This window comes from Sander vitreus, chromosome 3, assembly GCF_031162955.1.
Source record: "Sander vitreus isolate 19-12246 chromosome 3, sanVit1, whole genome shotgun sequence".
In the NCBI taxonomy this organism is placed as follows: Eukaryota; Metazoa; Chordata; class Actinopteri; order Perciformes; family Percidae; genus Sander; species Sander vitreus.
The window spans coordinates 16,665,135-16,692,217 of NC_135857.1; the positions used below are offsets into that span (position 1 = coordinate 16,665,135).

At 39.3% G+C, this 27,083-nt stretch overlaps 2 protein-coding genes across 2 annotated transcripts; both read right to left on the bottom strand.

The window, feature by feature from the left end:
• Positions 1-597: 597 nt before the first annotated feature.
• unc119a1 (unc-119 lipid binding chaperone a1) lies at positions 598-22,234 on the bottom strand. The gene is made up of 5 exons (XM_078246286.1): positions 21,983-22,234; positions 5,095-5,208; positions 4,667-4,760; positions 1,691-1,863; positions 598-1,562 (listed from the first exon to the last, which is right to left on the bottom strand). The coding sequence occupies exons 1-5, from the start codon at positions 22,104-22,106 to the stop codon at positions 1,450-1,452; spliced, it is 618 nt and encodes a 205-aa protein (XP_078102412.1). The 5' UTR covers positions 22,107-22,234; the 3' UTR covers positions 598-1,449.
• Positions 22,235-25,680: 3,446 nt separating this feature from the next.
• Positions 25,681-27,083, bottom strand: crybb1l3 (crystallin, beta B1, like 3). The gene is made up of 5 exons (XM_078243900.1): positions 27,018-27,083; positions 26,779-26,897; positions 26,548-26,680; positions 25,962-26,104; positions 25,681-25,849 (listed from the first exon to the last, which is right to left on the bottom strand). The coding sequence occupies exons 1-5, from the start codon at positions 27,081-27,083 to the stop codon at positions 25,681-25,683; spliced, it is 630 nt and encodes a 209-aa protein (XP_078100026.1).

Below are 27,083 nucleotides of genomic sequence, written 5' to 3' on the forward strand. Positions count from 1 at the left end.
TATTTTAGCACTTTGGATTACTGAGTTTCAACAATCACTGTTTATGTAAAAGCATTGTCATAAACTGATTAAAGAGTGTTATATTTAAGTAAATTTTGAACTAGGTAATTGGTAACTTTTTTTTGTGGAAAAGCCTTACCCGACACACCTTAAGACTTGTCTGGAAAGGTTCTTTTTATCAGTGCTCTTAAAGTGTATTAGTATGGTTAATTTCCACACCTAAAAATCTGAAAATCAATAATACTATACCGATACCGTTTATATTTAAACTGGTGAATCAGGTGACATCGTCATTTTGGAATACATCTCACCAATACAATTCAGGGAAACAAGGCTAACAAAAGAAATCTTATTATATACAAGAACACAATACATTATACTACCTCTGGGTTATATTTACTGTTTCCATGCCTTTTATTTTGTCTCTTCAGTTTGTACTAATTCTGATTCTTTGTAAGTGTCACTGTTTTGATAATTGTCTACTCAATTTTTTTTTTTTTACCATTAATGTTTACATACAAAGTATTTTGTTTTTGTTGTTTCATCTTTTGTGGAAAAAAACCCAAATGGATATCAAGATTCCGATAAAAACCCATATTTATTGCAGTGATGGAATTTCAGCTGTCAAAACTTTACATACTTTTCATTTTATACTTAAAACATTTATCATAACTAAAGTATACACAGAGTTCAGTACTACAGAGAACGTACTGGATATCAAAATTGGTATGGTAGGCCTATAGGTTTTCTGACACTTCAAAGTGGATAGTTATTTAAAATACTCCTGAAGTAGTTCTAGTACTACATGAAAACATACAACAAATGACACGTTCACATGGACAAAGTACACATTTCTGTTTGTCGTTCAAATAAACGACGACAGAATGAATCATTCAGATGTGTGCTACTAGAATTTAAGAAACTTCAGGAGTAAAAATGTAATGAGCTTTCTATACAAACTATATAAATGTACATCTGAGTGGATTCATTATTATTACACTTTTTTAGGGTAACTTCATTTCTCTCTGTCTCATGGTGCGTTTCTGACTCACTGTCGCCCTTTTTCCCTTCATATTAATAGCTATCAAAACACACAAAATGTAAATGAATGAACAAGTATTCCTGATGATCAAGTGGAACCCACATACACAGACTGAAATCAACAGTATGTACAGACACTGCATGTGTTTGCTGCCCACACACTCGCTCACACACTGATGCAAACTGATGATCAAACTGGCAGGAGTTGATGTTTCTGCAAAGGGGCAAAAGGAGAAATCTATTGGTCTGGCAGCTGAATACCTGAATGGAAATTTATGGAGTTAACAGGAGTGACACAAGAGCGTTTACTGTCAGTGAATTGTCCATTAGTTCATCTGTTTCTGGTCCTGAAATGGTACAAGGAAAATGTCTAGAGCAGGGTGGAGTGAAAGGTGGAGGAAAGTCTTCCTATGGCCCCCCACTGTAGGAATAGTCTGCCTTGTTGTGCATCACCAGCTTATTGTCCACAAAGTAGAAGCTGTCAGACTGCGTTTCATAAGGGTGGAGGATCATCTCGCGCACTGAGAGAGAAAAGAGAGACACAAAACTCAGGATTTTGCATCCTGTTATACCCAATAACACGTCTCTGTGTGGATGTGTTTGTCTCTTGTGGTCACATGTGTGTTGGCGTATTGTGTGTGACACTCACTGATGTCCTCGGACAGCGCGGGGAACTCGTAGATGTGCTCACACGTGTTCTTGCTGCTTGGCATGCAGAAGCCAAACTCGAAATCGAAACTCTTGAGCAGCTGATCGCGGAAGTAGTGTCTCTCAATCATGCGGAAGTTGTTGATGGGTGTGTCTCCCACTGTGAACTCCACGCTGCAGAAACATGGGGAGGAAATTAATTAACCAACTTGGAAGCAAATGAAAATACAAAGTTTCAAGACTGCTCAAAGGTCAAGTGCCTTATAAAGGTTAATTCCAGTTTATTTGAACTAGGGCCTTATTTTTGTAGTTTTGGCCATCTCTTCTTACAGTTATAATAACATTGTGCTTACTAAAATAATTGCTGACATATGGGGACATCAGTACAACAAAGTCAATCAGGGCAAGAAAAACGAGCAGTCAGCCGATCAAACGAGTAGCATGTTCCTACAATAGAGGCAGCTGCTAGCCTGACAAGCCAGACCCACATCAAGATGTTGGGTCTGGGAACTCACCATTGGCAGGGCTCAATCCGAGGGACGGGATAAACGGTTGTCTTTCAAATTCCCTCTGCACTCATAGCCAACCAGAGCAACGCTAGTTGATAGATTAAACTTTTGCTGTATCCGGTCGGATACAGCAAAATAATTATTTTTTAAGAATGACTTCAGTACACTCCAAGTCTTCCAGAGTCGCGGCCAAAGCCGATTTGAAAGACCGCTGTTTGCCAGCAGCATCAGCAGCAGCAGCAGCCATCATCTTTGTTTTCAAGTAGTAGGGAATTCACGCAGAACCGTCACAACTCTGCCGTCCTTATGTTAAGTCCGCCCAACGACTCTAAACACGATGTGATTGGCCTGACCAGAATTTGGTTTTTCCAGCTCGCAAGCCAACGGAGAGTTGCTAGACTGACCCTGGCTGCAAATTACATTTGCTGCCGCTAGGATGCGTCTAGATTTCTAGGCTAGGCAGCTGCAGTTTCAGGACCACATTCCTAGCACCGCATTTCTAAGACTCTAGTTTTTCAATCAATCAATCAATCAATTCTATTTGTCACATGAAATCGTAAAAGGTAGGCCTAGAATTCCAGTGAAATGTTATCCAATCAGCTCCTTCAACATGTGCATGATTCATCACAAAGCAGAATGTGGCCACTAGATCAGCACCGTAGACTGTAACAATAGTGGACGCAGCATCCGTGACGTCACCCATTGGTGTGTGGACTGCCGTCCGTCGCCATCTTGGTATTTTGGAGACAGAAGTGACCATATTTGGACAAAAGGGCGGAGCTGGGGAGGATGACGCGTTTAAGCCAGTGTTGTGTATGGTTTCATGGCGCTGCGATAAGCTAAACTAACTAAACGATTTATAACCCTTCTGATGCCAGTCATCTAGATAGTTTTACTGGTGGGTAAACATGGAGATCCGGGGCTTTTCATCAGCATGTATGGCAGTACACAGAGCTGTTTGAAAATCAGCAGACTCAAGTTACCAGCTAACGCTAGCGCTAGCTAACTAGCTTGGTTGGCAGCTATTTTTAACCACTATTTTAATGCACACAGGACCATGGATAAGCATTGCTAAGCCTCTATCATGATTGACAGGTCGGCTTGTAGCCATGCCCCTGAAGCATCGCCTGCTTTATCATGTATATCGTATAACACATTTTATAATATATAATTTATAAAATGAACATCATGCCTTATTGAAGAAGACTTAAAACTATCAATTGAATCCGTAAACTCTGTATGAAAATGTTTATTGAGGTAATAAATCAAGTAAGAAGTAGGGTCATTTCCCCATAGACTTCTATAGAAATTCACTTATTTTTGGAGCCAGTGGAAATTAGATGTAATGGAGGGTTAAGGCTATTGGTTATTGGCTTTACTTTTCAGGCACAGAAGTTGCAGCTTGATTGAATTTGGCACATTAAGTCCCCCTGTTGAATGGCGCTGGCATTCAGTCAAGTCTATGCGAAAGGACACTACAGCTTCCGACATACCGACACACCAACACAGGCACAAAGGCACAAAGGCACAGAGCCACCAGCTCACCCTCCGACGCCTACACACTGGCTAGCAGTGTCGATAATAAACTGTCATTGCACAGGAGAACTGTAAATGAGCACAGGAGAAGGTTGTGTATTCAAAGTAATTTTTGTAATCTCACAGATGTCTACTTTCTATCCAGGATGATAATTGGTCAGTGGAGCAAACCCTAAATCAAATGTTTCTGCAGACTATGCTGCTCTGATCTACTTTTCTGCTTCGTTGGACGAATGTAACGACTGCTGCTCGGGCCATGGCAATGACCGAACAGTCTGTCCAAATCGGGAGACAAAATACATCATGAAAATACAAATAAAAGTTTCACTAACCTGTTTACAACCTAGCCTGGCTTCATTATAGTGATGTTGCTGGATTGCCAGATCTCAGCAATTATTGTAACTTTATGAATACAATGTTGTTATTACAGATAAGAATGAAGGCCAAAACTATGAAAATAAAACCCAACTTGTAAAAATATATTATCCTTTAAATTGGTCTTCCAGAACAACAATGAACACATATGTATTTTCCGAGGTGCTAAGCTAAATAAAAACAAAACGCTTAGCAATACTATTATATGGTGCACAAAGCACATTGTATCAGTATGCACTGAGCTTTTACATTAAGCCTAGATATCTATATGAGTCACTTGTTGGGTTGAAAGAAGTCTGTTGATGAACACCACTCATGACCACTGACAGCTGTTTGGTGCCTGACTCAGCAGGTGGGTTTGGCTGCTCTGTATGTTCACACTTGTCATTGTCAGCCTGCCGTCCCACTCTGACGCCCACATCTCCCACATCCGGTATGTGTCTTCTATCAGTGCAGCAGGGTTGACCGGACATTATTGCATCATTCAGCTTTTTTGGACACGTCTCTTTCTCTCCTCTTTCTCACAGTCTTCAAATACACACTGAATGACAACTTACGTGGCTCCAACCTGCCGCAACTGCAGAAAGGCTGGGGTGAACTGGTATCGAACAAAACGGCCAGCGTTAGGGTCGCAGTGCTTTCTGCCTCCTGCTAAAGAGGAGACATTTAAAAGAAAAGAATTGAGTTAGAACTACAGCTCACATACCGTTTTCAAATGCCTGACATGAAAAATGTCCATTATATCCATTATTACATTGTCTATGCTCGCGTTATCTTCTGCAGAGTAATGGAGACAAGAAAAATATCATACAATAAAATCTAGCAGGATAAATAATAAAATTCCCTTTAAAGGACACCATGGACCGTGAGATATAAAAAACCAGTGGCACACATTACAAAACAAAACATTGACTCTCAGTCTTCAATATATATTCATAAATCTGTGGATCTGTCCTGTAATCTGTTCCCAAGGTTTGGAGCTGACCTGGTGTTGGAGGTTTCGTTATCTCAAACAGGACTGTCCCTGTTTCCATGTCACGGATCTTAAACCTGGTGAAGTCGATCATGTGGACATTTTCTTCTGGAGAACAAAGATAATCTGGAAAAGAGAGAAAATACTTTGTTCTCATCCAAATACTACAAACTGTCTATTTCTTCTCTTTTCTTGATATCACTGTGAATGAAGCAAACCTTTCATGTCAGGCAGCAAGCTTTCAATTAATAATAAATTGCCTGCCAAGATACAGTAATATCTGTTGTTACAGGCAAGTTGGAACTGATTCATGCTTCCTGTCTTCCGACCTTAGACTTACAGTCTATGCTTCCGACACTGAACTCGGACTGATAAGTAGGCTACTTAACAAGAACAGGGTAAGCGGAATTTTCAGAATTAAGCTTTAATGTAACTAAAGTTTATATGTAGTACAATGTGCTGCACATTTTGTGTTTTATGGAGGTGATTCCTGTGGTAAAGATGGTTTTAATTGTTTCTCTTCTCCGTTTTTGTGCATTAAGTTTTTAGTTTCTGCCTATTGTCATTTTTATGTTTTTATCACTTGTTTTATGTCTGTAATGTAGTTATGTTGGGCTGAGGTTTCTGTTTTTTAAGTTTAATTAATTTGATTTGGAGTACTGGAGATTGAAATCACAATAAATATTAATTAAATCACACTCATTTTCTATTTCTATTGGCTAACATTCAGCTGACAAACTGCAAGTGATTGGTCCATAGACCCATCAGTCAGTGCCACCTTGGATCCTGCCCGAAGTGAGTATAGGATTATTATTATTTTCATACAGAACGATGACTAAATAGCCGATTTATTGCATTTGGAATTACTCATGCAACTTCAGGGTCAAGTGTTATCATATCACAGAGACACGTTGTCCCTGAAGCCTGAATAGTACAGAGAACAGAGATACATTGGATGTTACACATATTCAGCGTCATAACTAAATAACTCTAAGTCCAGGGGTTACATGATTAACAAGAAATGCTTAATACATCAATGTGTCTTGGACTGTCATTACAGAATTACACACACACACACACACACACACACACACACACACACACACACACACACACACACACACACACACACACACACACACACAGTGCCAACATGACCAAATGTGTGTGTGTGTGTGTGTGTGTGTGTGTGTGTGTGTGTGTGTGTGTGTATATATGTGTGTGTGTGTGTGTGTGTGTGTGTGTGTGTGTAAGCAAGTCTGAGACACTCCTCTTCCAACGGGGCAGGATTAGACCTAAGAGGCTTATTGTGTTTTACCATCACATGGACTTGCTGGTTGGGAGGGGAGTGTCTCACACACATGCATGCACATGCACATGCACACACACACACACACACACACACACACACACACACACACACACACACATGCACGCACACACACACACACACACCTACCTACTGTACTATCTCATTAGAGTTATGGTAGGGGCAGTTATTATTAGCGCTCTATGTTGCATAAGGGTTGAAGAGTCTTTCTTACTGATGACTTCATGCAACACATTTAAAAAGACTGTTAAGGGTCAACGATGAAGGTCCAAATAAGATAAATACACAAGTGGAAGTGTGTCTGTGCATAGGCAAACTCACTGCTGCGTCTTCTACTGTTTCTGTAGGTAAGAGAGCAGATGGGCCACACAGGCTTTAGCCACCTGCTTGAAGATATTTATAGACCTTTTCATAAAGTACAGTACACCATACCTGACACCTTGTCTAAAAATGCTCCTTTTGTGAAACAGGACTATTTGGAGCTTATTGTTTATAGCAATACAGGGAACAGCGTTTTTTACACTGATGTAAAACTAGCTGAATATCACATATTTCATGTGACGCAATGACTACACAGCTTTCCTAATGAATTAAAGCTGCAATTGGCAAACTTCTGACGTTGAAACTACAGCAAAGATGACAGAACATCTAGTGTCTTTCTCTAAAATGCCATTGACTAATAAGATAATTTAAATGCAATTTGATATGGCGTATGAAAAACCTTATCAACATTAATTTAAGCAACAGAACACAGAGTGTGTGCGGTATTTACATTTTTAGTATTGCACAGTGCTTCACCATACAGATAATGATTTGTGATCTGAACTTGTGATTTGTTAACTAAAAACTATACAGATTTCTGCTTTAAGCCGTGTCTAAATGCCAAATTCCTCTTCTTCTTTTCACATCATCATCATCAGAGTACTGGTTAAAAAAATCATGTCTACACAAACCAGTGACATTTTCATGCATTCTACATTACATCATTCAAGAAATAGCTATTACAACTACATGAGGCACAGAACTAACTGACTGGCCTTTGGAGAAAAAAAAATTGTCTGCAAAATTTAAAAACTCTTCAATGTATAACCTTTTATATCAAGTGAAAAACTTTTTGTCATCTTCCTGACTAGTGCAATCATAATTTCATGTCTTTGGTTGGTCACTGATGTGAAATACTGCATTAATGTTGACATGCAGCACCCCAAAAATGATATCTAGAATATTTCAATACCCCCAGTTATTAAGAATTAACAACCCCAGGTCGTGTCATATCAAGAACTGGGCTCATCTCTGGTAATCATTAAATGTTAACATACCGTAGATGTGAGTGGGGTGTTTCTACAGTGAACACCATGAGACTGGTTAAGGCATTTCCATGTAAAGCTGCTCTGGCTCAAAGTATCTTTATATTGCCTTCCAAACTGCAGTAAGAGTGTTAAAGAGCTACTGTTTGATGCAGTGCTCTGGTGCCAGTTCATTTGATGTGAGGCACTTATCTGCTCTGAGAATATTACTATAAGCCTAGTCTCGGATTGTGTTTCTTCTTAAGCAATAGCATTGTTTTTTAATTTTCTTAATTGTAATTACCATAAAGATCAAAATTGTCCGTTTCTGATCTTAAAAACTTTTGCTGAATAGAAAGACAATGCACCATAACCACTCAATTAATGATTTTTGTTTAAAGCTCCCATATTATGCTCATTTTCAGGTTCATAATTGTATTTTAAGGTTGTACCAGAATAGGTTTACATGGTTTAATTTTCAAAAAACACCATATTTTTGTTGTACTGCACCGCTCTCTCTCACTGCTGCAGATCCTCTTTTCACCTGGTCTCTGTTTTAGCTACAGAGTGAGACCTCTTTTCTTCTTCTGTACTATCTTTGTTTGCACTCGCACATGTGCAGTAGCTCAGATCATAGATCATGTCAGCTAGCTAGCTCCATAGACAGTAAAAGAAAGGCTGTTTCTACATCCTCGGTCAATTACAAGACAGAATTTACTGGGAGACTTCTAAACGAGGGTGCACATGTAAGTAGTTCTTTTGAAGATTATGGTGAACTTGTGTGTGTTGTAGCAGTGCTTTGCCATTGAGAAGGAGGTAGCATGCTAGCGCTAGCATGCTAACGGTTGCAGTTAGCCAGCTCGTTTCGGCTAGTGACGTAGAAAGCTGTGCAGATTTTGAACAGCTCACCCGGAAACTGAAGGCAGGACAAATTCAGAAACCAGTATCTCACTCAAAACAGCATGGATGGGTTTTTTTCAAAGTTTGTATGCTTGTGGAAGCACCAGAGACACCAAATAACACCCCAAATCCTAGAAAAAGTGATTTCTTCATAATATGGGCACTTTAAATACCTTCTGAAAGCATCAATGTTCATCCCCAAATTATAGTCACATTATGTATATTATATTACATCTATTTAAACGTATACTGTACTATACTATTGTACTATACTATTCTTATATTTTTTCATATTCTATTGTAATTGTTATAATTTTTATATTGTCTTTATGTTTGTCTTTTGACAGTCTTAATTGACTATTTTATTATCTCAATACATCCATAGAGAGGCAACTGGTAAAAAAGAAATCTTTCTTTTCCCTTAATGCAAAGTCCAATAAGGACTGTAGTAAGTAAGGGAAAGAGTGTTTCTAAAGGGTAAAACATTTTTCATCCGTTTCTCCATTTCTGACAAAAAATAGCACTTATTTGAAAATCCGTTGGCAGAGTACTCTGAATGCATCTTGTGTAGCTGTCACGGAGCAGCTCTCGTTGTGGGCACATGTCCGAAAGAAGCATTTTGTGAATCAGAGATGGCTACTTGCCAGAACCTGCTAAAAAATACAGATGGGGCATTTCATCTGATACCTCAGCCAGTAAAGTCACTTTCACCCAGTCCAGTATACGTATTCACACATAACCATGTCACTCCTACAGTCGTATTAAACCCAGAGCACGTAACCAACTCTAGACTACACCACTTTGATTTCATATCCTCTGCACATGGAGAAGCTTGACTGATGACGACTGACTGTACTGTCTTTTAGAGGTTTGTAGGAGTAGTAATACAAATCTTTTCTGTGCTTATTGTTTGGTGACAACAAAATGAAGTGTGAGCTGTGAGGAGAGAAAAATTATCAAAATACACACACTGAACGATGACAGTCATTTTCAGTTTGTGAGAGACAGACAGCGGGAGAGAGAGACACACATGGAGATGGAGGATACAGAGAGGATAGTGCATATTTGAGAAAAAACAATTGTAAAACATCTTGACTGAACTGTATCCTATTTTACAGACTGCAGTTTGTCACAGTCTTTTTTATGATGAACCAGGGCCTTGTTTCACAGCAATACCAGATGTCTAGGCTTGCATTTGGGAATGTTAAGAATCATTATACAATACATTTCTTATTTTGGGAAAGAAATTTGTCAAGAAAATGTAGGTTAATTTCAATCTGGTTTCTGAAAACATACAGCTGGGACAAATCCACCAATCAGTGATTTACAAATGGCCCCTGAGAGTAATTAAATGATTCAGTAATTCATACTGCACAGTGGTTTTCAGAACTTGGTAGTCGTGAGCTTCTGATAATGAATAGAACTATCCTCAGAAAAAAAGGATCAACCCAAATCAACACGATTTATCTAACCATCTCGATGCTCACAGTACTTCTTTCTTTTATTTTTCCTTTCAATATAGCTTAGCCTGACCATGAAATAATCTGGCCCACAAACACTTGTAAAACCACAACTCACAAGTCATTTTGACGTTATTATGCTAAGCTAAACTAACAAGCTGCTGGCTATTTAGCTGCATATTTATCAGACAGACACAAGAGTGGTATCTATCATAACTCTAAGAACATGGACAATTTCCCAAAAGTTTGAAGTATTCCTTTAAGAATTTGCTCTGGCTCCAACAAAAGTAGTCCTAGCAGTGTGGCAAAAAGGAAAACCATATTGCAGTCATTGTTTCTCTTATAGGAATAGATTATGCTGGAAGGAAATGATCCCTGCTAACTGCGCATCTATGCAAAGTGTTTTCCATTTAATCCATTAGTTACTATTTCCCTACTGCATGAATCACCTGGAAACCATGATATACATGTTCATACCTCTGTTCTTTCTTTCTTTTTCCTTCCGTCTTTCAAACACACACACACACACACACACACACACACACACACACACACACACACACACACACACACACACACACACACACACACACACAAACAATAAGTGCTCCACTTCACTTCCTTCAACACTGTCACCTAGCAACGTTCCTTCTGATAGTGTGCCAGCTCGATTAGTCTTTTTCCTTCTCCTCATCCACCTAGCTGCTCCGCAACAACAAGGTGCAGCAGCGAATCAAAGTGAGAGTATCTCAGGTTAGACATCAGCGGTATGCAAATGAAATGTTACACGTTTGATGAAGATATAAACCTGGGGCCTCCTCCTATAGACTGAGGGCCTCCTTTTGCCTGATTTCACAAGGAGGAATCAGGATGTGCTGATCTGATGCAGAATATTAAGAAGGTGTGAGTCAACAGTGACTTCAATTACAATTTGACATGATAGATTACAATACCCTTTATTGTCCCAGTGGGGGGAAACAACATTAACTCTCAGTGCAGGTGATCTGCCACAATTACATACTGGTCTTTCTACATTCATTTTATCGTGATTTCCATGTATCTTATTTCATGTTTTTAGCCATACAAAGGATTTTGCTGTGTGCTTTCTAACAGTCAATCTCATCTATGCTAACACACATTAGTCATAGACCCAAAGACTGCACAGACAGCAGATTCTTGTTAAACACAATACATTTCACTCTAGTCAAGTCAATACAGTCCTGAAAAGATCCCTCTGGCAGCAGCCCCTCTAAAGAGAATACAATTAACACAAAGTCTTGAGTCATGCTGTGTTCCTGTGGTCAGATACACAGAGCCTGTCTGACACCAAAGTGGCATTCATTAAGAGCAAGCATGCTGCCATTTATAGCTCCCTAATCCCCAAGATTAGCCCTGAGTTACAGACTCTCAACCACATGCATTGGTCTCCGTTCAATGCAAACAACATGAGGAAGAACAATGCAGACATGTTTACTTGTCTTTACGTTCAAATAATCCATAGCTGAAGGCAGCTAGTGTGACATTAGCATTACACCTACATGTTCTCATCATGATGTACAGTGCACCTATGCATGGCATGCTGTTTCACGTCTCTCAGGTAACAGCACCTTTAGGCAAACTGGCAAAGCGTTGAGGTTCGTAGAGAGGTTGCATTCTGAGCAGCTGAATGCAGATGAGATTTTTTCCTCTTATCTTTCTCCGGCCTACATCACCAAGTGGAAAAACATCTTCTGTGAGAGGGTTTTATCAGGACAAATATTGTGATCTAAGCTCACTGAACCGCGAAGACAAAAAAGACATAGTTTGACAGTTTGGGATAGCCTATGCTTCTTCACTTTCTTGCCGATTGAGTAGATCCATAACACTCTCATGTCTATATAGATAAGCCAAGAATGGTTAGTTTAGCTTAGCTTAGCTTAGCTTAACATAGCATTAAGACTAGAAACAGGAGGAAACAGCTAGCCTGGCTCTGTCTGAAGGTAACAAAATCGGCCTACTGCCACCTCTAAAGCTTACTAGTTATTAAACAAACAGGACATAAAGTGTTAATTAGAGGTGCTGGCAGGTGGATTCTGTTAGTTTTGCTATCTGCTTTCCAGTCTTTGTGGTACAATCTATAGCATTATGTTTAGCATACAGACATAAGAGATGAGATCTTCTCATCTAACTCTTGGCAAGAAAGGGAATAAGCTAGTCGGCTCTGTCTAAAGGAAAAAAAATCCACCTATCTGCACAGCTCGCTAATTATTAAATAAACAAGACATGTTAGATGAGACGATTGATACCAATCTTAGAGTGGTAAAGTTACTGTAATGTAATTGTATAGCAAAAACACATATTTCTCCAAATGTTCATACATTTTCCTAAAAATGGATGTGATTATGTAAAATTTGAAAATCATGTTTGTAAAATCACGATTAAAAACTGCAAATATAAGGAAAACTTTTCCACAGCTAAGGAATATTTGGGCTCAAATAAATTTAAAAGCAATCAAGGACCAAGAGGTTTTGTAATCATCTGACTATGGTTACCACTTGGAAGTACTTGGAAGGTACTGTGCAGCACACCATGTATGAATGAATCAGCAGCTCACTTTAGTGTCCTCTGTCACACACACACACACACACACACACACACACACACACACACACACACACACACACACACACACACACACACACACACACACACACACACACACACACACACACACACTTCCTCCCTCCATTTCCTCCTCATGATCTAAAAAGAAAAAGCCTAGCAGACAGTGACAGTGTGACTCAAGGTTCTGAGAAAAATAAAAGGGTTTCATTTAAATTAGAGGATCAATGATGTAAATTCAGCAAAATACAGAAGATTGTTGTTATATTTGTGAATTAAATGCTTAAATTAAATTTTCCACAGGGATCATATGCCAAAGTCACCCTGCAAACAAATGTGTGTGCGTGATCCAAGCTATTGTTGTCTGTCCCAGTAAGCTCCCACTTGCAACCCTTTTGTACAACAGGTTATTGGAAGCAACTACAGCATTTCGGCTGCTCTAATTTCTCCCTTTGTGCACAGCCAAGAGGCCCCAAAAAAGTAAATCCAGTGCTGAGTTAAATATTTAAATTGATGTCTCTTTTATTGTTATGAAGTCTGTAAATTTCATTAATGAAAGCAAGATTCCTTGTGTAAGTCTACTGGGTATATATTTTTCCCATAGGATTAACAATAATAATAATAATAATAATAATAATAATAATAATAATAATAATACATTTTATTTAAAGGCACCTTTCTCTGCACTCAAGGACACAGTACAGGGTCCTTGAGAGTAAAGACATGTAAAAGCAGCAAAAAAAAATAAATAAATAGTAATATATACACATATATATATATATATATATATATATATATATACATATATATTAAAAAAAATAGTAATATATATATATATATATATATATATATATATATATATATATATATATATATATAAAGCTATACAAATTAAATGATAAGTGAGGGTTCCCAGCTCCCAGTTCAGGATCATCCCTGTTTAATCTGATTTAGATCTTTGAGAAATGTCATCCTATCTAGAGAAGGTGGGGCATTTACTGTCTCCGCTAAACTACCGTATCATACATGAATAGAATATGATATACAGTATAGGAGTGTGTTTAGGCGTGCTATTGCAGTTTTGGTATCAATGACTAAGTTTATCTCTTTTGGGGCCTTTAAATATTCTTAAAAAAAACTAATTACTCTTTAGTTGATCTGGTCATAACTCACAGACTCACTTGTGCTATGTAAGAGGTATATCATCCATGATCTGGAAATCATGGGAACATTGGACTCGTGGAGAAATTAATGCTGCCGCTCTCTGTATCTTGGCCTCCATATCTGATTTCTGTAGAACATCTGACATCTCGCCTCCAGCAGTGACGAGGTCTTTAGGATTATTCACCTCCTATTGGTACAAGGAGGGTCTTCTATGCATGTTGGTCTGAACAAATATGACTTAGTACCAGAAACCTGAAAGAACACAGCTAGCTAAAAATAAATATGGATAGTGTAGACTGCATATTTTCCCATTTTGTCAATTGAAATCCAAAATGCACACAGATGGAAGTGTGGGCCTTAAAAGTGGACATATTATGCTTTTCCGTATTTTCTGTCATATCTACAATGTTATAATGTTGGATTGTCATGTTAAACGTGGCCAAATAAAGACGTAAACGTATTTTAGACAAATGCCCGTGACCTAAAACGTTCAGATTTCCAACTGTTCAGAGTGCTCTGGTTTCAACAGTTTTTTCTACTCTGGGCTGAGTGTTACGCAACACTTAGCCAGCCTTCTCCGGCCTTCTATGATTGGTCATCTGCTCCAGGTAGGCAGGATTGGAGTGTTTTTACACTACTGCGGTGTTAACATTGTCGCATGTAGCTACATGCTAATATGTCATCTTGGCTGGTTAAGTTCTCCCCAATTCCGGGTCACATTACTCCTAAAACATTTTCGGTTATGTAGTATTTGGTTTAAAAGTCTTAATCTTCGATTTTTGACTGTAGAAAGTGCTGATATACTCAATTAGTGTCCACTGCTAACTATAGTAGCTACAATGGGCAGTAAACAATGTCATCTGGGCTGCCAATGTTGTTAAATTCTCCCCAATTTCGGATCGCATTACTGCTGAAACATGTTCGATTGGGTAGTATTTGGTTCAGAAGCCTTTATCTGTGATTTTTGACGGTAGAAAGTGCTGCTTCGTTTCCCTACAATCTAACGTTAGCATACTGCTAACTATTAAGTAGCTGCATGCTCATGTCAGATAGCTGTAATCATGGCGGCCAGTGCTGGTTATTTCTATCCAATTTCTGGGTCACATTACTGCTGGGACATGTCCGGTCGTGTAGTATTTGATTTAGAAGCTTTTATTTGGGATTTTTCACGCTATAAAGTCCTGCCTTTATACTCCGTTGCTGTAGCTCCAGCTGCTACTAGTGAAACAAAACTTGAGTGCAGCGGAGATTCCAGGAAACACGCTGGCCAATCAGAGCAGACTGGGCTTTATCGGGAGGAGGGCTCAAAGAGACAGGCGGTCCAGCAGAGCGTCTCATACAGAGGGTGTATACAGGTGCAGCAGCCATGGGCAGTGTGAGAAAGATAGTTTTTTGAACATTAAATCATGTAAACATGTCCTAGTACAAACACAAAATACAAGTATCAACCTGATAATGCTATATAATAGTTTCCCTTTAACACAGAGCTTCAGCCAGAAAAATCAGCACCAGCCAGTAATCACTGAGTTATTGATATTGATCAAGAACCCTGTCAAACTCTATAGGACAGTACAATCTTACATAATGTACGTGATACAATTTCTAATATTAAGTTAATATGATCTTAAGTTTGGCAACAACTGCCTGATTCAAAGAGCAAGAGCAAGCACTGGTAAAAGACATATAATGAGATTGTGTTGATTACTTCTCTCCATGTCAAATCACTCTGAAAGAGTAACCTTGTGACAGCTGTGCAGGGGAGATCAAGAACCAGCTGCACCAATCAATTTAAATTAAAGCTGTATCCATTGTGTTGGCCCTTTTGTACAACAGGTTATTGGAAGCAACAACAGCATTTCGGCTGCTCTAATTTCTCCCTTTGTGCACAGCCAAGAGGCCCCAAAAAAGTAAATCCAGTGCTGAGTTAAATATTTAAATTGATGTCTCTTTTATTGTTATGAAGTCTGTAAATTTCATTAATGAAAGCAAGATTCCTTGTGTAAGTCTACTGGGTATATATTTTTCCCATAGGATTAACAATAATAATAATAATAATAATAATAATAATAATAATAATAATAATAATAATAATAATAAATTTTATTTAAAGGCACCTTTCTCTGCACTCAAGGACACAGTACAGGGTCCTTGAGAGTAAAGACATGTAAAAGCAGCAAAAAAAAATAAAAAATAGTAATATATACACACATATATATATATATATATATATATATATATATATATATATATATATATATATATATATATATATAAAGCTATACAAATTAAATGATAAGTGAGGGTTCCCAGCTCCCAGTTCAGGATCATCCCTGTTTAATCTGATTTAGATCTTCGAGAAATGTCATCCTATCTGGAGAAGGTGGGGCATTTACTGTCTCAGCTAAACTACCGTATCATACATGAATAGAATATGATATACAGTATAGGAGTGTGTTTAGGCGTGCTATTGCAGTTTTGGTATCAATGACTAAGTTTATCTCTGTTGGGGCCTTTAAATATTCTTAAAAAAAACTAATTACTCTTTAGTTGATCTGGTCATAACTCACAGACTCACTTGTGCTATGTAAGAGGTATATCATCCATGATCTGGAAATCATGGGAACATTGGACTCGTGGAGAAATTGATGCTGCCGCTCTCTGTATCTTGGCCTCCGTGTCTGATTTCTGTAGAACATCTGACATCTCGCCTCCAGCAGTGACGAGGTCTTTAGGATTATTCACCTCTTATTGGTACAAGGAGGGTCTTCTATGCATGTTGGTCTGAACAAATATGACTTAGTACCAGAAACCTGAAAGAACACAGCTAGCTAAAAATAAATATGGATAGTGTAGACTGCATATTTTCCCATTTTGTCAATTGAAATCCAAAATGCACACAGATGGAAGTGTGGGCCTTAAAAGTGGACATATTATGCTTTTCCGTATTTTTTGTCATATCTACAATGTTATAATGTTGGATTGTCATGTTAAACGTGGCCAAATAAAGACGTAAACGTATTTTAGACAAATGCCCGTGACCTAAAACGTTCAGATTTCCAACTGTTCAGAGTGCTCTGGTTTCAACAGTTTTTTCTACTCTGGGCTGAGTGTTACGCAACACTTAGCCAGCCTTCTCCGGCCTTCTATGATTGGTCATCTGCTCCAGGTAGGCAGGATTGGAGTGTTTTTACACTACTGCGGTGTTAACATTGTCGCATGTAGCTACATGCTGATATGTCATCTTGGCTGGTTAAGTTCTCCCCAATTCCGGGTCACATTACTCCTAAAATATTTTCGGTTATGTAGTATTTGGTTTAAAAGTCTTAATCTTCGATTTTTGACTGTAGAAAGTGCTGATATACTCAATTAGTGTCCACTGCTAACTATAGTAGCTACAATGGGCAGTAAACAATGTCATCTGGGCTGCCAATGTTGTTAAATTCTCCCCAATTTCTAATTCTAACTACCCCAATTTGGGTAGTATTTGGTTCAGAAGCCTTTATCTGTGATTTTTGACGGTAGAAAGTGCTGCTTCGTTTCCCTACAATCTAACGTTAGCATACTGCTAACTATTAAGTAGCTGCATGCTCATGTCAGATAGCTGTAATCATGGCGGCCAGTGCTGGTTATTTCTATCCAATGTCTGGGTCACATTACTGCTGGGACATGTCCGGTTGTGTAGTATTTGATTTAGAAGCTTTTATTTGGGATTTTTCACGCTATAAAGTCCTGCCTTTATACTCCGTTGCTGTAGCTCCAGCTGCTACTAGTGAAACAAAACTTGAGTGCAGCGGAGATTCCAGGAAACACGCTGGCCAATCAGAGCAGACTGGGCTTTATCGGGAGGAGGGCTCAAAGAGACAGGCGGTCCAGCAGAGCGTCTCATACAGAGGGTGTATACAGGTGCAGCAGCCATGGGCAGTGTGAGAAAGATAGTTTTTTGAACATTAAATCATGTAAACATGTCCTAGTACAAACACAAAATACAAGTATCAACCTGATAATGCTATATAATAGTTTCCCTTTAACACAGAGCTTCAGCCAGAAAAATCAGCACCAGCCAGTAATCACTGAGTTATTGATATTGATCAAGAACCCTGTCAAACTCTATAGGACAGTACAATCTTACATAATGTACGTGATACAATTTCTAATATTAAGTTAATATGATCTTAAGTTTGGCAACAACTGCCTGATTCAAAGAGCAAGAGCAAGCACTGGTAAAAGACAGATCATGAGATTGTGTTGATTACTTCTCTCCATGTCAAATCACTCTGAAAGAGTAACCTTGTGACAGCTGTGCAGGGGAGATCAAGAACCAGCTGCACCAATCAATTTAAATTAAAGCTGTATCCATTGTGTTGGCAGACATCGCAGAGCGGATGTAGATAAGTCCCAGACTTATTAAGGCCAAATAATTGATCACCCATTAGTGTAAGAGGAGCCAGGCTTTTCTGAGTAAATAATTTGGAAAATTACACATCAATGTATATTCTTTGAGTCAAAAATACCAGCAGTACAACAGAGGATCTAGTGTGGTGGAGCTTTTACCTCCCATTACATAATAATTCCAACTTTGATTTTACTTTTTGAAGGTATCTTGCTTCTAATTTGAAATGTACTCACTTTCATGCTAAATAAATTGTAATGGGATCTAGCAAGACACCAAACGAGTTTTTTCACTTAACATACAACTACTTTCTTCACTTTACATGTGTATGAGTGCAACACCATGAATGCTTTTGCCAAGCAAACCATTATCCTAAGACAGCCGGCCTTTTACACAACTTTTCTGTCCTCTCTTCCATCTGCAGCTGGGTGTTTTCTTCATGCACAATAAAGGATAGGATCAAAATGTCTGAAGTCTGTCTTAAAACAGTAGTCAGGTGCTGATAAGGACATTGAATGAGGTTTTGCCTGCTGTAATCATTCCTCCTGTTCATTCTGGACATTAAGAGGTCCCTCCCTCATGCACTTACAATTAAAGTGAAAGGGGACAACATTTTAAGTCCTGAATCTGAAAGTGATCTGAAGTTAATTCGCAGCTTTGGCACCATGATAACTTTCCGGAGTTGTATAATCCTGACTGTGAGTATTATAAATAAACCTTTAAACGCATTAATCTGTTACTCACACTGGACTTCCTGGATCGTATTTTATTTTCTCACCAGTACCTTAACAACACGTCCCCCCGCCAACGCAGATGCCTGTTTTAACGCAGGCCTCTTTCCGGTCTGAACAACAACGGTCTAACAGTGAGTTAGGCCAGGGATGTTGAGCTCTGAGGTTGCTTTTACTAAACTGAAGAGTGCATCTTTTGAATTCATGGTTTACATTTAAAAACTCTTGCAGTCAAATTAGGAGCCATGTTTTCATGTTTTCTTTTTATCAACAGGAAATCCTCTTTCTCTTGCTGTGATTGCCAACTCCAGGAAACACAAAAACAATTTCAGAAATGCACTGAACAGGATAAAACACACGCACGCATGCACACACGCATGCACACACACACACACACACACACACACACACACACACGAGTTTAACAGCGGTTTCCTCGAAAACACGTTGATTAAAACCAAGGATACTTCTGTTTCACACGTCTTCTGTCCATCAGCAATTCCTGTAATTCTTGTTATTAGAATCTTACAAGATGTCAATTATAAACGTAACATTTATTCTGTAACAGCAGGTTTTCTGTTTATGTCTGTCTGTCTGCCTGCCTGCATATCATAAATCATGCATGAAGTAAACAGTAAACTGATAATGTGCCATTTTTCATATCACAGCAGGGCTTCTCTGCTGCCTGGATTATATTTCTTCTCCTCTCCGCCTGTGTGACAATGAGGCGCTGTGCCTCGCTTATCAGCACTGAACCACTGTGACAGACTGAAGCTAGGCTGCCCCAAAATGGTGGCATTTACGTCCCAAAAGCACAACTGAAAAAGTAATTTACACTGCAGGGTGAGGCGTTTTCTGCTTCCCTCTTTTCACACCGCGATTTTCGTTTTCATGCAGCAGAAAATGATACCCTGAATTGTGCAGCACGAAATGGATTTTCTCTGTGGTATGGTCTGTCGTTTAAAATGATTGGACCTTGGAGAGACTTTTGTGTTCTCTCATCACTTAACAGGAAACAAGGAAGCAGATTCAAAGTCAGTTCATTTGTATAAACCCAAACGTTCCAAATGAACAGCAATGTCATTGTTGACAGGATACAAAACCCATCTCACTCTGAGTGGATACTCCAAATATGATTTCTTTCGATTACAATTTGCAGCTGTATATGGCCAGTAAACAATGGTTAGGGAAAACAACAACTATACGTTTAATCTTATATCCACAATGTAAACAAACTCACTTATTCTTCAGCTCCAGGATCATTAATTACCTGAGGTATATCGCATCATTGCTCTGTTAAAGCCCTCCTGACATAATCCAGATTACTTAGATGTCAGTGGAGAGTGGAGATTACTGCACCATCGTGAGTGATTTAAGTATAATTTGTGGTGAAGGAGGGCTAGTATTGCTTTTCAGCTGAGGGGAAAACAGATGTAGCGGAGAGTTGGTGTTCAAATTGTGTGTGTGTGTGTGTGTGTGTGTGTGGGGTGGGGGGGGGGTTGTTTGAGAGGGTTCAGTTTTTACTCAGACTTCAATGTCAATCACTGCTATAAATATGAATTAATGGAAATGAATGCAAATTTACCTTTCAGAAAACAATAATAACTCAATTGTTTTTTATCTTGTGTTGTCAGTTTAAGACCAATCAATCAATTTGAGTGTGAAAGCATGTTTAAAACCTGTTACCAATAGTGACAATAAAAATGCAAATATATACCCATTTTTGGGAATCTGGGGATAATGTCGGAGTTTCTTCATGCTATGTATTTGCTAATTTGGTTTAGGTAAGTAGTGTAAAACAATTCTGAATGACATTAGACTTTTACAAAAAATAGATAAAATTATTACACAAAAAAAATCTTACAGTAAGAAAAGGTCCACTATACCAACCCCCTCTAATGATAGCGTTTGCTTACATTCGCTGACGAAGACCCTTAGATGAGGTTGAAATCTCCAGAAAAAAAGCTAGGATTTAGACCTTAAGTCAAGATTTGTATTTATTTATTTGCAAAATTTATATTTAAGTAAAAAATTAACTATCATGCTCATCATCAGACATATGAAGTAGACTCCACTAACATTTCTTTCTTTAAACCAACTATTATCTTTAAACCAACTATTATCTGTAAGCCTCAGGTATCTAGTTTTGACTCCATGCCACCTCCACAAACTACTTAGACCCTCATTAAAAACTGCAATATCACTTTAACACTATACAAAGGGAATCCTAGTGACAGTGTATGATATTATGCAGCACTCATGAAATAGAAGTTGAAAGTTTGCGAAACTCCTTTCCTCTGACTCCACCCTGCTAATGAACAGGCTTGAAACCAGACATACTAGTCACCTTGAAGAGCATACCCTGTCCTGTTTCCGTGACATAATCTGGAAACAGTTTCCACAACAGGCTGATAGTATTCTTCTCTTGTATTTGTTCCAGCTGACCACTGTCTGTGACAAGCTATAATCGGTGGATCACATCTATGGCCACCTGTTACCACAGAGCCACAGGTGTCTTGAGGTGAAGAGATTTCTTTTTTTTTCCAGCAGGATTTGAGAAGCACACCAGGAAGTACTACAGTCACCTTCTCTCTCTTTTAATGCCTACTCACTCAGACACAGAGAGATGCAAACACCTACACTCACACGTGTTAGTAATATTAGTGACATTGGGAAACCTAACACGCTACAAGCCACATCTAAGGTCCAATCAAAATAGTAAATAAATCAAATAGTAACCTATTAGTCCTTGGGTAAGACATTACAGTAACTGCTCACTGACTGTGATACACACCGGTTTTAGTGTCTAAGTCTAAGAGACTCTGAGCTCCTTTCAGACTGTGTCGCTGTCCATGGTACCCGTGTCTAGTTCCTCGAGACAGCTAATAAAAACAGTAAATGAACGCAGAGAGTATGTTACATTATAAGGACACACAAACAAGGAAACAACAGCAGAAGATGGGTTGCACTAATCTCCTCTAACTGTAAGGCTTTAAATACTCTTCCCATCATGTTAATTACAGTAGCAGGTTACTTACTCTTGGTGATCTTCTGTAGCCCGAGCACATCATCGGGCGTTATTACGGAATTTCTGCGCAATTCTTCTTCAGTTGTAACCGGGATCCCCATGTCTGATGAGTTGCAGCCCTGCTGCACTTTCATGTCCAACAGAAGAATGCTGTTCGGTGCGCAACCTGACAGGAGCTGAGGCTTTCTGATGCTCTCGGCGTCGTCGCCGCAGAAGCCGATTTACTTGCGTCGCAGCTTTTAGTTGCACGCTGGCTAATAAACCGTGCAGCAAACAGGCTGTGTGCTGCTACAAGAATAACTCATTCTCCGTGCCTCCTCCCCTTCTCGATCCGGTAAAAGATAAAAATCAGCCTTTAGCTCCCTCCCCTCCCGCGCTCAAGGCTCATCGGTTCTCTCACAAGCTATTTAATCCAAATCCTGTGGCTTTAAACCGACCAGTGGTGCGGGGCTGACAGTCTGCGCGCCTCGTCATCTGCTGCTGATACACCAGTGCGTGCATGGCTGGGCTTTACTCAGAAACAGTAACTGATTACTCAGTACTCCTTTCTCACCTCGGAAATGAGCTCCTACATCCGGTGAGGCAGAGATTCATAAATGTCTGACATACAATCTTCAAATTATATTGACCTTTTACAATAAGGTACCCACAATTGGAGTAGTTACCCATACAAATGAGAATTGAATAAGTAACTAACTGCCAGTGAGTCATTAGTTCATGGGTCACTCCTTATTAAATGTTATAGAGTAGTTAACGATTAGTTAACTAAGAAACGAATAAGGAACGAATCAGGAACCAGTTGATATGAATTAGTAATATAAGTTATAGGTAGCCTATATTTCCCTAATAATTCATATTTTAGTGCTATGTAGCCTAGATAATTAATAGGAGAAAAGCACAAGGGACACGGAAACTGTAAATAATCATAAAATAATGATGAAGTGATGAGGGACTACTTTGTACATACTCAGTATAACGTATCACTTTGGGTAGTTATTAATTAGTGAGTCGTTACTAGTTCTGTGCCCTCACTGATTAGGAGTTACTCCTTAACTAATAGTTCATTAGCATTTAGTTCCTTATTCGTTCCTAATTTGTTCTCTGGTAACTACTCAAATGTTATGTACGTTATTGTGTTACAAGTGTTACCGCAATGAAATATCTTCTTGAGGTTTGGTTCTGTAGCATTGTTCGCCTCAACAGGTAAAGTAGTATGAACGGTCACCTGGGGACAGAAGACCAACCTGTAAACATAACATTTACATATTGGGGACTGTTCGTTATTTATTTAAGGGGCCACCGGAGGAGTTTTGGGACCTTTAGGCTGAAAAGACTTGACCCTCCCCTCGCCAGTAATAAGTGCTGCGGGGAACACTGCGTGAACCACTGTCTTACATGAATATTAAAAAAAAAATCAATATTGCGTTTTTGAAAATCGATACAGTATTGCTAAATAAAATATCGCGACACTCAAGTGTATAGATTTTTTCTTACACCCCTACTTTTTTGCGTGTTTATCAACGCCTTTGGCCTCCATTGACTTACATTACCTTGCGATTGCGTGTCGATTGACACCGTAGCGAGTAGTATGAAAGGCCAAAAATCGGGAGGTTGGTCGGGGGTGGAGGATGGGTCAAACACAGGAGGTTCTCCCAGGAGACCGGGGACCGTGTCCCGCGTGTCACGTTTCCTAAAGCCAACCGTCCCGTTCTTCTTTTCCTAAACCCAAAGAAGCATGACCCTCCCCTTATGTGCTAGCTTGCGCTTAGCAAAGATATACAGATGCCATTTGATTTTTTACAGCCATGACATCCATGACTTAACCTCTACATTCTCATCTTACACACTCCTTAAACACTTAAACAAAGTGGAATAAACGTATAAAAGTCCAAATCTACACAAAACCCGCAATCAATTAGTAAGCTGACATCACATGTATATACATGGCATTTAGGAAACCTTTATTGCAAGGTTGGCACGGCAAGATGTCCAGACTAGTGCAACAGTAACTTTCGTTTTTTGCGTCCTGCTGCTCCCATCGTCAGCCAGGTAATATTTTTTTACTAAAGCAGTATATGAAATCAGATGTATTACCTACCACCATTTAGTTGTTTTGTGTTATTTAAGATATTTATAAAATATCTGGTCATGCCAGATATAATTAATTATTCCACTATTTGTTAAACAATGCAATTACCCATTTCAGCCACCAGGGGGGCAGTGCCCCCCAGCAAACTCATGGGTCAGACCCATCTGGTAGCAAAGGAGGGCAGAGACTAAGAGCTACATGAAAAAATATGCACCAAACAAGCCACTTTGAAATGTTGCTTCTTTCATGAATACAAAAGTTGGGTGACTCCCACTCCTAGACTAAAAAATGTTGGGTGACCCTCCCCTCAACAAAGAATAAAAAGACATGACCCTCCCCTATTTCCCTCCGGTGGTCCATTCCATAAATACCGAACGGTCCCTTTTCGCCTTTTAACGTCATTATGCTCACAAACAATTATCCATTCAGCAGACGCTAAACAATATTAGCATTAATTTGGAGTTTCTGTTTCTGGCCTCCTGACGAATGTAAGTCCAATATTTACTCTGCTTTTAGCTCTGTTTTGGTCTCTACCAACTCTTGAAGGAAATATCTGGCGCCTTAGCTGCTAAACGCTCCAGCTAGTCTGTAACTTTGTCTGTATACTGTTTGGTGTTAGCTAGCAAAGTTGTGGGCCCGAAAACCAAAACATGTAGCTCTTTAGTTTTCACATTACACATTATCTTTTGATCCATTGTAAATAAAACCTATTCATTAATGACACTTTAAACACCTGAGTATAAGCCCACCATGACCCTTCAGGAAAATACACAAAAGCAGGGAAAACAAAGACGGAGATGAGACTATCTTTTTGCTTTATAATATCTTTATTTCATTTTTCTTCATTGGAAAGTAGATTTCCAGATGCCAGCATCCCTGAGAAAGTGTAAAATGCAAATCTCCAGTCAGCCCCATCAATGAGCTGAAACAGGCCAGCCAAAAGATATTCACGTCTGCAAAACAAAACCCTGCACAGCCACCTCTCTTTTGATTAATCACACACTGGCCAGTGCCCTCTTCCTTTCAGTGAAGTGAGCCTTTTGCTTTGTGATGAGGAGATAGTGCCTCCCTCTGCTTGGCAAACTTACTGCAGGGCATGTGCAGAGCTGAGAGCTGTCCATGGTAGTACCTTGTGAGGAGTGATATGATTGTTTATCCCTTTGCTCTTTAAAATCTGTGGATCCCAGGAGAGGGAGAGCGCTTTGGTGAAGAGGCTTATTGGCATCATGCTAGAAACATGTAGGCGAGTAGTTAAAAATAAAATAAAAGGGTTATAATAGCATTGAAACAAACTAATAAACACAAACTATCAACTAATCCCCTATAATCCGCCTTTCATAATCTTTCTATGAGGTCTGTAGACAGAGAGCATTGCTACCATTTTTACCGGTGTTACAGTTACTCTGGAAGTCTGTGACAATCAGAACTTCTCATCAGAATCATTCACAATGTCAAATACTCCCAAATCCTACCAGTAAATGCATAACAATATTCAAAAGCCATTATCTTATGTGTGGCTAGGTGGCTGTTGAAGAATTTTCAAGGGATGGTTAGCAGCATGGCAAGCCTGACCCCTTTGATATTCTCTCCTGTTAGCCCACAGTCTGCTGGACTCCTCTCTATGCGGTCATCTCGAAGCAGCCCCTGCGGTGTGTCTGCATGTCTCTCACCCTACGGATGGACTGGATCTGGGGCTGGTGGGCTCCCCACTCGTTCCAGTGCTTGAAAGGGCCCATCTCAAACACATACTGGTAGCCACGGTAGCCCGGGTACTGGTAGCCCACCCAGCTGTGTGAGGAAGTAGAGAGATACACGTGAACCCCAAAGCTCTGCTTATGCTGGCCAACAGCTGTGTGTCCTTTTAGTTTTCATTTAATTCTGATGGACAGAAATGTCTTACGTTCCACCGGTGACCTGAATACTGGCAACACGGTCCTGGAAGCCGTAAGACCACAGGCTTGGAATATCCTCATCGCACACCTCCATCTTACGACCCTCGAAGTTTGGACATTCATACAGGCAAATCTTGTGATCCTGGGCATCCTATAAGATACAAACATCACTTTTAAATTAATAACTGTTACTGTAGAGGTTGTTGATACATATTCTGGTTTACTCTCTGTCCCAGATTTTAGCCAATGAAGAGATTTAAACACAAGTCCAGTCAGGATCAGTACAAAAGAGGCACAAGTACAGTTATTGATGGTTCGAATAGAAACATTGCTTTACAAGCCAGGACCAAACCTCTGGGGGAAACACTGAGTACTTGCATTTCTCTGGATTTTTTAGTCTGAACATTGTCAAATTAAAACATAGTGGCACAAAAATGTCAGCAATCCAAAAATACTGGCAGTGGAATAAGCCTATAAATACACATATAACTGCATCCTTAAATAGCACTTTCACTTGTGCCAATAGAAGATGGATGAGAGGTGCAAATAGTGATACTGTTGTACCCCCCCCCGCGCAGGCTGATCCCAACTCACCATTCTGACGGGCCTGACCGACATGAAGCGATCACACCTGTAGCTGTTGGACCAGGTGTCCCAGCGGGGATAGTCTCCCTTCTCCAGCATAAACATCTCACCAGTCATGTTCTGCTGCTCATAACCCACCCAGCTGCAAAGATAGATAGACAGATATATACATATTTTACTTTGGGAAAAATGATATATAGAGTTGTAACACATATTTTGATGGCAGGTGTGATGACTTACGGTCCACACTCGACCCTGATGGAGCCGATTTTTTCGAAACCCTTCTCACACAGGTTACGGCACTCTCCGAACAGGTCCATCCTACGGCCTTGGAAGTTCTCATATTCATAGAGTGACATCTGAAAGGTAAAACAAGCTGAATTAATTCATTTCTGTAGTAGAAGTACAAAAAAATTCAATGCCTACGTTGAGGCTTAGTTTTAGGATTAATTGATTAAAAAAACAAACTGTAGAAGTACCTTGTGATTGCGCATTCCAATGGCAGAGTGGCTGCCAATGCTACCTTGAGCACCTGAGTGGGACAT